This window comes from Triturus cristatus, chromosome 10 (genome assembly GCF_964204655.1).
Source record: "Triturus cristatus chromosome 10, aTriCri1.1, whole genome shotgun sequence".
NCBI classification, from domain to species: Eukaryota; Metazoa; Chordata; class Amphibia; order Caudata; family Salamandridae; genus Triturus; species Triturus cristatus.
The window spans coordinates 1168248429-1168263812 of record NC_140593.1 but is presented as its reverse complement, the minus strand read 5'-3'; the positions used below and the strand labels follow the sequence as shown (position 1 = coordinate 1168263812).

General features: G+C 43.2%; 1 protein-coding gene across 1 annotated transcript in view; it reads right to left on the bottom strand.

Moving 5' to 3' along the window:
* The window catches only part of LOC146796869 (extracellular calcium-sensing receptor-like), a 143721-nt gene extending 131466 nt beyond the window's left edge, over positions 1 to 12255 (bottom strand). The window contains exon 1 of the mRNA XM_085631406.1: positions 11990 to 12255. Within this exon, the coding sequence (XP_085487532.1) occupies positions 11990 to 12255 (266 nt within the window). The remainder of the gene's footprint in view (positions 1 to 11989) is intronic.
* Positions 12256 to 15384: the final 3129 nt, after the last annotated feature.

Below are 15384 nucleotides of genomic sequence, written 5' to 3'. Positions count from 1 at the left end.
CTAGAAGCTTGAGACATTCAGAAAACAATTATTCAGTAATTGAACGAGAAGCTCTAGGAATTTACTGGCCTTTAAATAAATTCTGAAACTTTGTGTGGGGTACCTATTTTGAGGTTAGGTCAGATCACAAATCCTTGAAGGAGGTATTCATGAAGAAAGGGTTGGATGTAATTTCTGCCAGGTTAGGAAGATAGCTAATTTCTCTACAAGATTTCAGCTTTGATGTGGAAAAAATACCAGGGGCCAAGAATTATTGTGCAGATTGTCTTTCTCGTCTTGTCAAAAGTAATGTTGAAGAAGAAGGTGGTAAAGAGGTAGAAGATGGATTGTTGGATGAGACTGTAAGTGTGTGTGAAGACACTTTGGGTGTCATTTCAGAAGAAGAATGGGTAACTAAACTGTGAAATGGCAAAGGATTGTGTGAAGTCTTCACTGCTATAAGGGTGAATAAAATTGAAGATCTTGCAAAACCATGGTCTTTGGTGAAAGATGAATTGCCTGTGGATAGAGGATTCTTCACTAAGAGGTGCCAGGCTTATTCCTCCTGTAGGGTTAAGAAGCAAACTTATTTCATCGGCACACAAAGGTCACTTAGGAATTGTTAAGACCAAGGAAAGATTGTGTGCCAACTTCTGGTGGCCAGGTCTGGATACTGAGGTCTAAAGATTTGTGCGTTATTGCATTGAATGCCGCAATAGTGATAATAATCTGTTTACCAGGCGGATTTCGATGGTATACAGGAGGTTGTCAGAACATCTATCGGAGGAGATTGTCATGGATATAATTGGCCCACTTAGAGGTGAACAGCAAACTCCTAACCTGATAGTTTTACTGGATCTTTACTGGAGCTTTATTCGCGGTGTGTGGAACTGAGCTGTGTCAAGGATCTATCGTCTTGTAGTATGATAAGGTTTTTAATGGCGATTTTTAAACATGAAAGCTTTTTCAAGTCACTGTTGACTGATAATTGTCCTCCGTTCTGCCCCGATGAGTTTGAAAGTTTCATAAAAGATTGTGGCATGGAGCACAAGAGGGCTTCTATTTTGCATCCTGAATCGAATGGGGCTGTGAAGAGGGTGAACAAAACCTTAAAGCAAATCAAACAGTTGCTTACGATGAATAATATGGATTTGAAGAGTGTGTTATATGAGGGCATCATGGCCTATCACATGTCTCCTCACTCCAAAACTGGAAAGTCACCTTTTAAATAATTTAAAGGATAATTTCCAAGTACCAAGTTATGTCTAGGATGGATAGATTAGAACAAGGGTGTAACATTGATTGGTCTAGGAGATTGGTGTGATAAGGAGATTGAGTCTCTTTGAAAGAGAAAGGAGTACTTCGACAAAAGTAAAAGGGTGAAAGACATCACAATACAAGTGGGTGATATTCCAAAAAATATGGAACCTGTAGGGAGTGCTCAGTGGTCCAAATTTACACAGAATAAAAGAGTGATCAAAGTTTTTAATAACGAAACCAAACCAGATGACCGCAGGGTTTTGAATGTGAATCGGGCTGTGAAAGTGTGTGGTATTCCAGGAACTTCTCTCAAACATGATGTAGTACTGAACTTGAGACATTCCAGTCAAAGTGACAAAAATAGAGTTGACAGAAGAATAAGTAGCAGGGTCTGCAAGGCCAAGTCTCATCTTAAAGATGCAGTGGTGAGCTAATAACCAGTGTCTTAGCTAGTATCCTATCTCTTCATGTTAGTTGAGAAAATGATAGGTAAATCAGTTGTTTAAGTGCACATACAACTTTCTTAAATTATTAATATGTACTATTTGTTGTGCAAGGAGAAGTGTGATGTCTTTGTAAGGTTCCATAGTTGCTTGTGCTGGAACCTTACAAGACAGTGAGAACGTGGTATATGTAGGGTGGCAGTTGAAGCTGGACCACCGGCTAGTTGGGTTGTAATGAATCTTACATGGACTTGGCGTGGTTTGTCCATACACTATGATACCACAAAGTGACTCTTGTATTGAAAATGTAAATTATTGACCGGATTAAAAAGGTTATGTTATGATATGAGTAGCTGTAAGGCCTACTGTCACCCACAAAGGTATTCTGCTACCAAGCAAGTATGTGTTTCTAACTCCCTCTGTGGTATGCTAGTTAAATACACATGTAACCACACTATCCCCTGGTGGTCCAGGGGGAGGGAACTAGAGGCGCGAGGCACCAGGAGCAGGCCAGCCTCCAACATAAAATGTTCAACACAAAATGGGGCGCTCCCAGATGAAGTGACCTAGGTGCAGAGGATTTAGATTGTGGGTGTATGCATCTCACAATATGTGTTGGACTGGTCTCACACACCACCTGGTGTCATGCTTCATCATTGATCAGTCCTCGCCCTCCAGAAACTCCTTTTGGTGGAGGGCGGGCATACATCTGACGACAGCAATGCACTTCAAAACTAAGTGGGGGCCCGTGAAAAGTGAATGAGCCATTATAGCTGTCAAATTATTTTTAATGTTATAGGCAGCTATATGGTTTTTTAAAAAACAAGTGAACGGTGTAGTGGGGAATTTAATGTTCTCTCACCGTTATCGGTGTGGTCGACCTGTTTCTGCCGTGTGGCCCAGTTGGGTCTGTGGCATTCATTAAGACCAAAGTAAAGTGAAGGGCTCCGCTCTTACCAACCATCTGGTGATAAGATGCCACTGTTGTTTGGGTGGTGTTTGGTCTTTGTGTCTCTTTTGTGTGTGCTTGTGGGGTGCTGGGAGCAGTAAGTGCGGGAGTGTTTTGTGTAGGTCGTGGAAAGTGCATGTGAACTTGCAGGAGGCACATGTGAATGCTCCTCCCTTGTTTTGTGGTGCAGTGCGACAACAGTATGGCTAGCAGTAGCCGAGGTTGAGAGCACAGTGGAGTGCTGCGGCGTAGCAGTGGATAGGGGAGAACCAGAGTTCCTTGCACTGCCATTGTCCAGGGGAAGATGTGCATAAACAGGCTTGCCTTTGGCATGCCAGCAGGACATCTGCACTGCAGCTGCCATTAAGTAGGTCATGGGAGGGGAAGAAGTGAAGCAGTGCTATGGGTGGGAAACCAGTGATGTCACGTCATTTGCATATGAGTAATGGGAACTGAAGACCCTTGCCTGACTTCTTCTTTAAAGGTGGTTTTGGCTGAAAAACCTGAGATGTCACTTCCTATGCATATGGATGATGGGAAATCCACTTATGTCAATTTCTATGCAGATGGGAAGAGAAATTACAGAATGAAATGAATTCCTCTTGCTTGGCTTCTTCTTTTAACAATGGATTTGCCTAGAAATCACGTAATGATTATTCATCTACTCTATAGTGCATGCAATTATACCCCCTGAAAGAACCATTTTTCCTTTAATTGCTTTATTACCCATGTTCCCAGAGTACCATTGAGTTGGGTAACAATAAACATCTGTTATTCAGCGCTAAGATGCCTAAGGGTGAGCGTGCGCTTTACAAATATACATCTGGTATAATGGGGTGACCCAGTGCTCCTCAAAACCTGGGTGTACAAGAATGTGGAGAATGTTGGTTATGTTGGTTAAATTGATGCGTTTAATAGTTGTTTGCACTCAGGCCTCGCAATTCTTTGTACGAACATCCTGTATGATTCCTATATATGGTTAACAGGATCAAGTACATTTCAATTTGCATCATAGAAACATTGCACCTGATAAGCAATGTTGATAAGCAATGGAATTTCACAAGTTGTGTAAATGTAAGTTTTCGCATGTACACAGCCCCTTACCTTGTTGCTGAACCTTGCTGACTTGGATGTCCTGGTACACAACCTGCAGCAGTTCAGACATCTCCTACTCTGGCTGTTGATAATGACCTCCCACAGCACTTGCACAGCCCAGCACCGGGCAGCCCAGCTCCACGGCAAAGAGCCTACCCAGGCTGTCGCCGGCACCCGTCACCAGGTACAACTTGCCCACCAAGGTCTTTTACCGGGGCTGCACCAGCCTGCAACCTGTACAGAGGCCCAGAGCACCTTCAGGGTGACCAGCAGCAGTTCCAGCAGGATGCTGTTTAACCTGGGACTCAGGCAGAGAGGGCAGATCGCCTCCAAGAGTACAGAAAACACTGTTTGCCAAAATGGTAAGCGCCCTTAGAAAATGGAACTCAGCCTTTCATTACTCTTCCCCTTATGATTTCACTTAACCCCTCCACACCACACCTTGACCCATCCACACCACACCCTGACCCTCATGTATGAACTTCCTGAGTAACTGTCCCCACCTCCAGTGCTGCTAATAAGTGATAATTAAAAAAATGCACCCCGTCCGTGACCCCCCCGCCCCCTAATCATTCTTAGAGCATTATGAGGCACAACGTGGATGTGTACATAAATTAAACATGCACTGCAGAGCCTAAGCACCTTACACTAGGCATGTTGTCCTCTGCATAAGTGTCACATGGTGCATAAGTGTTTTCTTTAATCCAACCACACTTTACATGCTGTACCTTTTAAGGCTGTACTTGGTAAACTACACATACCCATAATGCACAGTGTTAACAGCTAAAAATCCAGGAATGGTTAAACTGAAAGACTGGCATCTGAGAGGGGATTGTTTGACAGCTAAGTAAATGAATGATGCATCAAAAAGAAGCGCAAGCATGGAGGCAGCAAGTGATAACGTGAAAGGCGAGGTCCCTAAACTGTCACTACAATTAAGACTAAACCAGCTGGAAGCTACAAGCAGCTACATTGGTACACAGGCTCACGCTCTACCTTTTATCTCAATGATTTGGCATTGCCAGCACTATCCAGATGGCCAGCAGGTGCCTCACATCACAGTTGCCTGCTGGAGGAAAGTAAACACCAGAGCTAAATCTAGAATGTTTCCACTCCTGGAGTTCAAAAGGGCTCAGGAATTAGAGGCGATTAAACACAAGTGAAAAATAGTACAGCATAATAGGTAAACATCTGCACAGTTATGGGGCCCGTGAGAGTCCGGCTTTCTCTGTAGCCAAGTACCGAACTCCTTATTAAAATAAACAGCCAGTGGTGCACACTTTATAAGGAGACACTGCAGGCACTGGTGATGGCGAGCACTAGTAAACTCCCCTAATCAGTGGAAGCCAGAGCTTTTGTCAAACTCCACACTCCAAGCAGAGTGCAGACTAGCAAAACTCCACTAACTCCACCAGTGGTGCGGAATTTGCCACTCACTCTTAGACAGTACATAGTGCTGAGAAATGGCTATGTTATTAGTTGATGGGTATGTTTACAAAAGTTAAGAATTTGCCGTGTACTTTTATCACAATTTTGCATTAATGGAAGGTCAGCAACTTGCAGCATTCTGGGTTAGGGTTTTACATGCGCTTAAGTATTCGGCTATATTGTTATCAACAAACTACTACCACTTCATTGAAGTGGTACTAGGCTGAGTTTATAACTTTTTCAGACGGATACTGGTGGTAACTGAGTCTGACTTACCAGTCCTAGAGCCAGTGCTATGTTAAAAGACACTTAGAATACAGTGAAAACACCTACATACACTAGGGAACATTATGCGTTGGGGTCCCCCTGTGATTAGCATCACCTCCTCTGTAAGCCCCTAGTATATAATAGGGCAGGGGGGTTAAAACTACCTCTTAAAACAGGCCAAAGGGCGTTTTTGCACACGTTAACTCAGGCCTCGCCCCCTCCCTTCACCACTGTGTAAACACGCCTTGTGTCCGTTTTTAGTTGGGAGATTAAGTTCATTTGAATCCTGAGGGTCCCTAGGGTCCAACTAGCCCACTAGGTACCTCCAGTAAGTGCCACAGAGCTGCGTTGCAGAGAGGTGTAAAAAGTGGCACGGCCTGGACCACCTCTCTGCAATGCAGCTCAGTGGCGCTTACTGGAAGCACGTGGTGGGCTAGTTAGCCCCAAGGGGCCCTCAGTATTGAAGGGAAATTATATCCCCAATTTAAAACGTGCCATAGTGCGTGTTTGCACACGTCACCTCAGGCCCCGTCCCCTCCCTTCACCACTGTGTAAACGCGCCCTGTGGCTGTTCTAAGTTGAGAGATTAAGTCCCCTTGAATCCTAAGGGTCCCTAGGGTCAAATTAGACCACTAGGTACCTCCAGTAAGCGCCACAGAGCTGCATTGCAGAGAGGTGTAAAAAGGGGCTTGCCCTCAGAACACCTCTCTGCAGCGCAGCTCCCTTGCGCATACTGGAGATGCCTGTTGGGCTAGTTGGCCCTCAGAGACCCTCAGTATTGAAGAGGAATTAATTCCCCAACTTACAACTCGCCAGGGGGCGCGTTTGCAGAGTGCTGCAAGGAGGGGGCGTGACCTCCGGCACGATGCCAGTCTTTTATTTATTTTAATTTTTTAAGAAGGGGGGCTGTGTGGTTCCCCTTCTTATTCTAATTTATTGGCCCTGATGACCCCATCCCCCAGGGCCTGTCTCCTAATTATATATTTTTGACCCCAATCCCCAGGGCCGGCCACTGTTTTTTATTATTTTAAAAAAATATATATTTATAGACACACCTAGGACATGCTGGACAAACCGTACGTACCTATCACCATGACGATTTGCGTGATATTCATTAAAAGGCGACTATGCATACAATGAATCCACGTGGAATGTATTTACACCACTAGTGAAGCTCTGACATGTCTGATGCCCTGCCGTGCCTAATCCCGGTAGACACCCTTGTCGTTTATTTATACAAACATGGGTAGCTATTGACGGGCACATTTAATACACATGCACACCAAGCCATTCAAAGGGGATTCAACAAGAATTCAACCAAAACTATGCAAGAAACCCCCCTCACGGTTAATAAAACACACATCCACTGCCGGATGTGTAATACTTTTTATTTTACTCTCATCACTTGAGAGTCACAGCGCGCTCCTGGCAGAGCCCAATGCTGTGTTACACCCACCATTGCCTGCTTAGTGCCACACACCTCTGTGTTGTATTCCACCAGCTAGTGCATATGCTATGACACTCTCTAGCCCATGTGCACTGTAACACCACCCCGTGAATATGTCATGCCACACTTGTCTTCGCACGGGTTATATTGCCCCATCTAACATGCCTTCCTCGATGCCTATGTTATAATGCACAGTGCTATGCCATACATATTACAATCTGGGATCCATATCTTTGTCACAGTGCATATGCAACGTTACACTCCCCAGCACATATTTTATATTACAACTTTAGAGACTAGTTAGGTTACACAACACTGCCCTGTGCATATTACACTCCAAGGCACATATAGGCTAGTGCCTGTGCTATCTCGCGCTCTCCAATGAATCTGTCATTGCGCACAATGTATTGCATATTATATTTCACGCCCGGTTCATCTTATATCACACTTTTTGGTGCATAGTTTATACCATACACTATATCTAGTTTTAATTTTCAATCTTGCTCTCAGGAGTATGTTCTATATAACACTGTGTTCACCTACCCTTTTCACAGGCATTACATTTTGCGATAGGGGGTGGAGGGTCAGGGGGTGTTTCTGCCAAGTGAGCCCGGAGTCACAGTCACAAACGCCCTCTTCTTCCTGAATAAAAGTGATATTATGCTGCATACTTGTTCATATTTTAAGTAGTTCGCACAGACACACGTTTTAAAAACAATAAAGTTCCTAATACCCGCCTTCTCTGAACAGTTAGCTTGCTGCCCCATCCCCCTCCTCCCTATACTCTGTTGTGTGAATCCATGGACTAGCCTCCTCCCTCCTGCCATGCATGGTCTGATGTGCTGCCACTGCCCTCAATTTAGTATGATGTACCAGTCCACTCCTCCAGCCCTCCATTGCCGAATTCTATGCCCCATCATTGACCTCCTGCTTAAACTCTGTGCTTAGCTTGCTGCCCCTATTCTCCTTCCCCCTGCCCTCCGATGTCTTTGTGCATGCCCCTGCTCCATCCTTTTTGCCCACCATGTTCCATGGACCTGCCACTCCTATCTACTCTGAGTGTTCTGTTGAGCTGCCACTCCCCTCCCACCTGCCTAGCATTGTCAGATGACTGTAACCTGTCCCTGCCACCTCCACCCTGCCTGTCCACATGCCATGCCCCTATCTTCTTCCTCCTGTCCTACATGGTCCATTGTACTGCCACACCCTTCTGCCCTCCCTGGTCTGTTGTGCTGCAACTGCTCCTCCTGCCTGCCCCATGCGGTCTGTTGTGTGGCCCCTTCCCCTGAACTTTCTTGTCTGTGCACAGGTTCTGACCCTCCCTTCTATCCTCCATTGTCCTTTGTGCATGCCCCTGCACCCTCCTTCTTGCCCATCATAGCCATTGTGCTGCCACTAACCCTCCCACTTGCCATGCATGGTCTTCTGTACTGCCATGGCCCCTCCCACCTTCCCTGTGTGGTCAGTTAGCTGCCCCTGACCCCCTCCCACCTTCCCTCCATGGTCTGTGTGTATGCCATCACAGTCTCACTGTTGCTCTTCATGGTGTGCCTTGCTTCTAGTGCCCACCCTGCCTGACCTCCATGGCTATCTTGTTGCTCCTGCCCTGCCCCCTTGCCTCAGCCCTCTGTTTACATGTGAAGACCCCTACTCCCTCCCTCCTGGCTTGTCTGTTCCATTGTAATTCCCCTGATCCGTCCCTCCTGCCCTTTATGGTCTGTTATGCTGCAGCTTTCTCTCCTGTCTGTCCATTATGGTCAGCTAGCTACCATTGCCTCTTGCCCCTCTGTTCTTTGTTGTCCATGTGCATGGTCCTGTCCCCTCCCTCTTGCTTTCTATGAATTGTTGTGCTGCACTCCCGTCCCGCATGCCCTGTGTGGTGTATTGTGCTGCTGCAAACCCTGATGCCTGCCCTGCAGGGTCAGTTTGGTGCACCTCTCCATGTACCTCCTGTCCTCTGTTATCCAAGTCCATGTCCCTACCCCATTTCCTTCCATGATCCAATGTACCATACTTGCGAACATTTTGAACTTGTTAAGAGGGAGATTTTGAAAAAGAACTGGGGTATTGATTTTCCCCTTTGAGTTACATTGAAAAAGAGGGGATTGTAGACAGGAGACAGATCAAATAAAGCCCATTTGAGCTTAAAAACATTGGACGTTTCCTGGCTGAATCGGGTCTTTTGGCATGTATGGTTGTACTACCATTGCCTCTTCCTTTTGCCCACAATGGTCTATTACATTGCCACAGACTCTCTTGCAAGTCCTGTATTGTTGGTTTGTTGCCCCTGCCCCCCTTTCCACTGCCCTCCATAGTCTGTTGTGCTGCCACGGCCCTTCCTGCCTGCTCAGTGTGGTTAAATTGTTGCCTTTGCACCCTCCTACCTGCCTTCAATTTTCAGAGTCCGTGCCCCTGGCCTCTGCCTCTCAACAGTATCCTAATGAACAACTAGATTGCTAACATTCTATATTTATTACAAAAGTATGGAACGCCTGACGTCATCTTGATGTAATCAAAACTGTAATACCTAGAGCATTTCCTTTAGAAATTACATATATGAGAGGGTCTTATTGGCATCAAAATTATGGTTAGTGCTCTAAAAGGCTAAAATAAGGACATATTTTCTGAGTTTTTCAAATAGCGACAAAGCACTTTTAAATTATTTGTTATCTTTAAGTTTTTTTATCCAGTTGACCACTTGATTAAATGTTGCACTTAGGGGAGAGGATGTGGTGTTACTTCCAGAACTGCAGACTTTGCAACTGGGGAACCAGGTTGGAGTTTCTGCTTCAGCTCGACATTCTGTGATTCTGGTCAAATCACTTATTCTCCCCATGTCTACAACCAAAATGAATTTGTTCTTGTGTGATGTAACCAATGCTCATGTAAAGCACTCCAATACCTGACAAGTCTGCACTATATAACACTGCAAAAACACAAAATAATAAGTGTTTTGCACACTTCTGTCATTGGGCTATATTTGGGCTACATCTGGGTGATTTTGGGCTACATTTGGGCTCTTTTGTCTCCGGTGGCCATCTTGGGAGATTTATTTGTTATGAAGTTTCCTAATTTCCTCATGTACTGCAGTCTCCTCAGTAGGAAATGCTTTCAGTTTTTTACTTTGATTCCATCATGAAGGTATTCAGATTTGTCACACATTTGCCATAAATTCTGAATGTTAGCACTCTAGTTGCTCATTAGATCACTGTAGTAAAACTACTGTTCACCATGGAAGTCTGCTCCTGGTATTAAAAGTGCATGTTTCAGTCTGCATGTCAGAATTTTTTAATGAAATAGAAGAGGATTTGAGATGTCACTCAAAATGTGCCCTCATTTTCTTTCTTCAGCATTAATCATACTTTCTATGGCAAAATGAACCCCCTCATTGTGTTCCTTTTTAAATTAAATGTTTTAAGTGTTACCAGTTTATTCCAATCAAGATGGCTTCTGGTGTGCCATTCTTTTGTCATAATGAAGACAGTAAGCGCTCTAGTTGTTTTTAAGAACACTCTGGGACATTCTGTCATTGGGCTATACTTGGGCTACATCTGGGTGATATTTGGGCAACATTTGGGCTCTTTTGTCTCTGGTGGCCATCTTGGGAGACTTATTTGTTATGAAGTTTCCTAATTTCCTCATTTACTGCAGTCTCTCAGTAGGAAATACTTTCAGTTTTTTACTTTGATTCCATCAAGAAGGCATTCAGATTTGTCACACATTTGCCATAAATTCAGAATGTTAGCACTCTTTTTGCTCATTAGATCACTGTAGTAAAGCTACTGCTCACCAGGGAAAACTGCTGCTGGTATTGAAAGTGCATGTTTCAGTCTGCATGTCAGAATTTTTTAATGAAATAGAAGAGGATTTGAGAAGTCACTCAAAATGTGCCCTAATTTTTCTTTCTGCAGCACTAATCATACTTTTTATGGAAAAATGAACCCCCTCATTTTGTTCCTTTTTAAATTAAATGTTTTAAGAGTTACCACTTTAATCCAAGCAAGATGGCTTCAGGTGTGCCATACGTTTATCATAAGTTGGACTGTTAGCGCTCTAGTTGTTCTTTGGAACACTCTGGGAAGCTGCAGTAGAACACAAAGGAATCAACTGACAGTCTCTGCCCTTGTTGGATGTACATGTTTTACTGAGAATGTCAGACTTCATTCTCACATGACTGAGAAAGATAATGTGAATTTACAGAAAATAGGCTCTCAGTTTAGCTTATAGATCACCTTCCAAACCTCTGTGGGAAAAGCATGAGAAAATATTTTTCTCTCAATGATGAATTTCCAGCAGAAGGCTTTTTCACATGGTGAAATCACCTTAGAACATACCACAATTCCTAAAATGAGTATGGTACCATCAACAAATGATTTATAATGTAACTAAAGTCTTAAAACCTTCTATTAACTGCAATGCTTTTTAATGAGGTGCTACCATGTATATTGGTCCCAAGATGGCTGCGAACACTTCTTGGATGAAGTGCTGACAGCCTATCAGATCTCAGGATGAGATGTGTGGTTAGGCTCCATCCACATTTATATATGATTTTACTTTTGATTTTCTCAGGAACTATTGAACAGATTGACTCCATATATGCAAAAGGCACATCCCTGAGCTGAGGACTACCTCTCTGCCAAATTTCAAGTAATTCTGTTCAGCCGTTCGGGCTGTACCTTGGACTAAAGGTCCCTATGGTAAATTGCATGGGGAAAACGCGTTTTGGGACCCCCCTTTTTTCTCAGCCCCCGCTTGACGAATCCCCCCGAGACTTTCAGGGTAGGAGCGGAGCGGAGCGCCCCACATATTTTGAAAATTTTGCGAGGATTCGTCAACCGGCGCCAGAGTTATTCCAAATAGAATGTTGTGGATTTCCTATAGAAACACGGCCCTAACTATAACTATCTACTGGCGACCGCCAGTAGATTATATATATATATATATATATATATATATATATATATATATATATATATATATATATATACAGAGAGAGAGATAGAGAGAGAGAGAGAGATATAGATATATAGCTATTTTCCACTTATCACTTTGACAAATAACCTCCTTGTTTCAATCAGCAGTTTGTTCAGGAGACACCAGTTTCAAAGGATGCATAATTACTTTTGGCAACGTCTGGATGCAGGAGGTTCTGTTAATAAGAAGTTAGTTGAAGGGATAATGGTCTCCAAATGGACAGCAGCCAGAATACCAATTGTCACATCTCCATCCTTGCAATAGCTTTCCATGGTTGGTGTGGAGAGCCCGCAGAGAGTTGATCGATCTTTGGCTGCAGCAGCAGATGCCATTTCCCACAGACGTAGTAGCATAATCACGTGTGACAGGAAGATTTTTTGGGATGAGCCATGTTTGCATACATGCTTTTCCATAGTATGTAGCTTTAGCTCAGTCTATATATGACACTGGCCCTAAAACACATAACAGGAGCATAATTTTAAATGTAACCACATGTTCTTTCTAATCATTATCACTTGTCTTCTGTCCACACTCTTGATTCCATGGGTATTGGTGGGTCATAATTTAAACAGTAATAGTGAGAAAATGGAAACTTTCTGAACATGATGGAAAGAAGCTGAGGTTATCAGGTTTGTGAGGATCTTTCACAATAATAAACTTATACTAGTTGAGGATCAATCCGTCCATTTAAATTGATGTTGTGTTTTTTCTATACCATAAAATCTGAAGCTGGGTCATTGATAGCTATGTCATTGACATCCATGAATAACTTCTGGCAGTGATGGATGGATATGAGGCACACAATTTCAATGCAAACTCAGTCCTTGCAACTTGACATATATTACGCTGAGAAGAAAATAAAAAAGAACAGGCATGACAGGTAAAGTAGAGAAAATAGAACTCAACATTTGAATCGATCTACATCACATAACCATCTTATGTAAACAGGATTCCAGTATTTAAAAATGCAGTAAAGAGATCTGACCACGTTATAAAGGTCAGAGACCCAGATAAAAGCACTCAACAGAGCTACTGCCCAGAGGGAAACATGGCAGCCAGCTAGTGAGCACGGTCGCGAGTTCCGGCGCACCGACGGATGAAAATAGACATTACTGAATGAGCCACTAATCCTTTTACAAGAGGCATTTCGTAAATGAATCTCTAAAATTAGTGGCAGCACACGCCTTTGTTTATGGCCTGCTCTTTTTTCAGCGCCACCGGTGTTGACTTCAGCACCTCTGATGCCCATTTGAACTATTTGTCGTTTCGGCTAGCGGCCGGCTACCCTCTGATACGTGCAGCCTGTCAGTTGCAAAGTTGTCGGCGGGCAGCAGCGCGTTTGGTCTTCCAGGTTGCCTGTGTTGCTGGGGCTGCAGTGGATGTGAGAGAGGCCAGTTTCAGGAGACGGGGCCTGCAGGCACATGATTACAAGAAATGAGGGGGACTGTGTGGGTGAGGCATTTAAAAGGAGTGAACAACTTAGTTTTTGCACAATTCAAACAAGTCAAAAACTCTCTGGCCCAGCGTCTACAGCGGGCTGGAAGTTCCCATAACCATATGAACCCCAAGAAAGGCAGCAGAGGACCCCTCAGAAAGAGAAAAGGTATATCATGAAAAGGGGTTGAGGAAGTAGGGAAGAAAGAAACCAGCACTGACAACAACCATCGATTTTCCGGGGGTTAACTCAGTAATTGAAGCTGGGGCATGAAAAAACAGGGCATGAAAAAACAGGTACTCTCTATGAAATATAGAGTGCGTGTGATTATTAGCCCAAGAAGTGGGAGAACTAGTAGGTCGAGGGCAAGGGAAAATTAGGAGATGTATAATCAGCAAATTAGAATATTATCTTGGAATGTATATGGCCTCAGGGTGCATAGGAGAAGGAGAAATATTTTAGAAATAAAGCTTTCTGAAAATGATATAATAATATTACAGGAGACTCATCTCTGACAAGAGGAATGGGGTGAGATTCTAAAATCAAGTAGGTGGACAGTACGGTTGATTTGCACTGATCAATCATGCAATGTAAAAGGAGTAGATATGCTATTAACCAAAATCAGCAAATGTTAAAATATTGAGCTCTGTGGTGGATAGAGTGGGCAGATGGGCAATAGTTAACGTCAAAATTGACAAGCTAGGATACACATTGGTAGGATATTACAGTCCTAATGTGGATGATCCGTCTCCCCTTAATGAACTTTGCAGGCACCTATTGGATGCTAAGTATAACATCATCATTGGGGGAGATTTAAACATTTTGATGAATCCTGCCCTGGATAAATCTTCAACAAAATGTACAGTTAACACCCCGAAAATGAGAGAGTATACAGCAGATTGTTAAGAATCTTGGCTTACTGGATATTTGGAGACTTAAAGTTGGTTCCAGGAAATAATTTACTTACCAGAATAAAAAGTATTCGCAGGCCTCTAGAATAGATTTATTTCTCGTTGACGCAAGATTGAGTAAAAACATTCTTATGGTTACGCATCGACTAGAGCATCTCTCAGACCATGCAGCAGTGAGGTTAGAAGTCTCGGTGGGAAATAAACAAACCGAGTACATGTGGACTCTAGATAGAACACTTCTGGGGAAACAAAATGTGGTAGATGCTTTATAAAAGGATGTGGCAGAGTTTTTTTTAAAATAACTGGAAAGTCTGCAGCACCTCATATTGTATGGGATACTTTTAAGGCTTATCTCCGGGGGTGAGTAACAAGCTATGCAGCATTTAGACGGAAGGAAGGGAAAAGAAAGTTGAGAGAACTTGAGGTTAAAATGGAAACAGCGCAGAAAAGTCTATCTGATGGTCACAATCCCACTTTAAAAAATGAGCTCCAGGGTAAATTGAATGAGGCTAAAGGACATTTAGGTGAATTCTTGGAGAACAGGATCCAAGAGCATTGGGATGGCAGTAAAGTGGCCCACTATAAATATGGGGAAGGATGTGGGAAACTTCTTGCATGGAAGACACAGCACCATCAGTTAAAAAATAAGATTACAGAGGTGCAGATTGGTGCTACCCAAGAACAATGTGTTGAAGCCTATAGTATTGGGAAGGCATTTAGGGACCTCTTCTGGAACATAAACACTGAAGAGACATAGGCTACCCAGAAAGAATTAGATGAATGGTTGAATCAAGATCCCCTTCCCAGGGTAGATATCAGTCAACAATAATTTCTCAACCAAGAACTCACCACCCTAGATTTAGAGAAATCAATTGCCCATTTAAAAAGAGGGAAAGCTGCACGTCCAGATGGCATCCCAAATGAGATGCACAAGGTCTTAAAGGAAATGTTGGTTCCACATCTAAATAAGTTATAACATTAATTTTAAAACCAGACAAAGTTTCCTCGAAGTGTGAGTCTTATAGACCAATATCACTGTTAAACAGCGATTACAAAATATTCACACAAATTCAGCCACAAGGTTAAATGGTGTATTAGGCGATATTATTCATGAGAACCAAAAGGGCTTTATAAAACATAGGCAACTCCGCGATTTAACACATGATTTTATCAGTGCAATCGAAATAGCTACCACA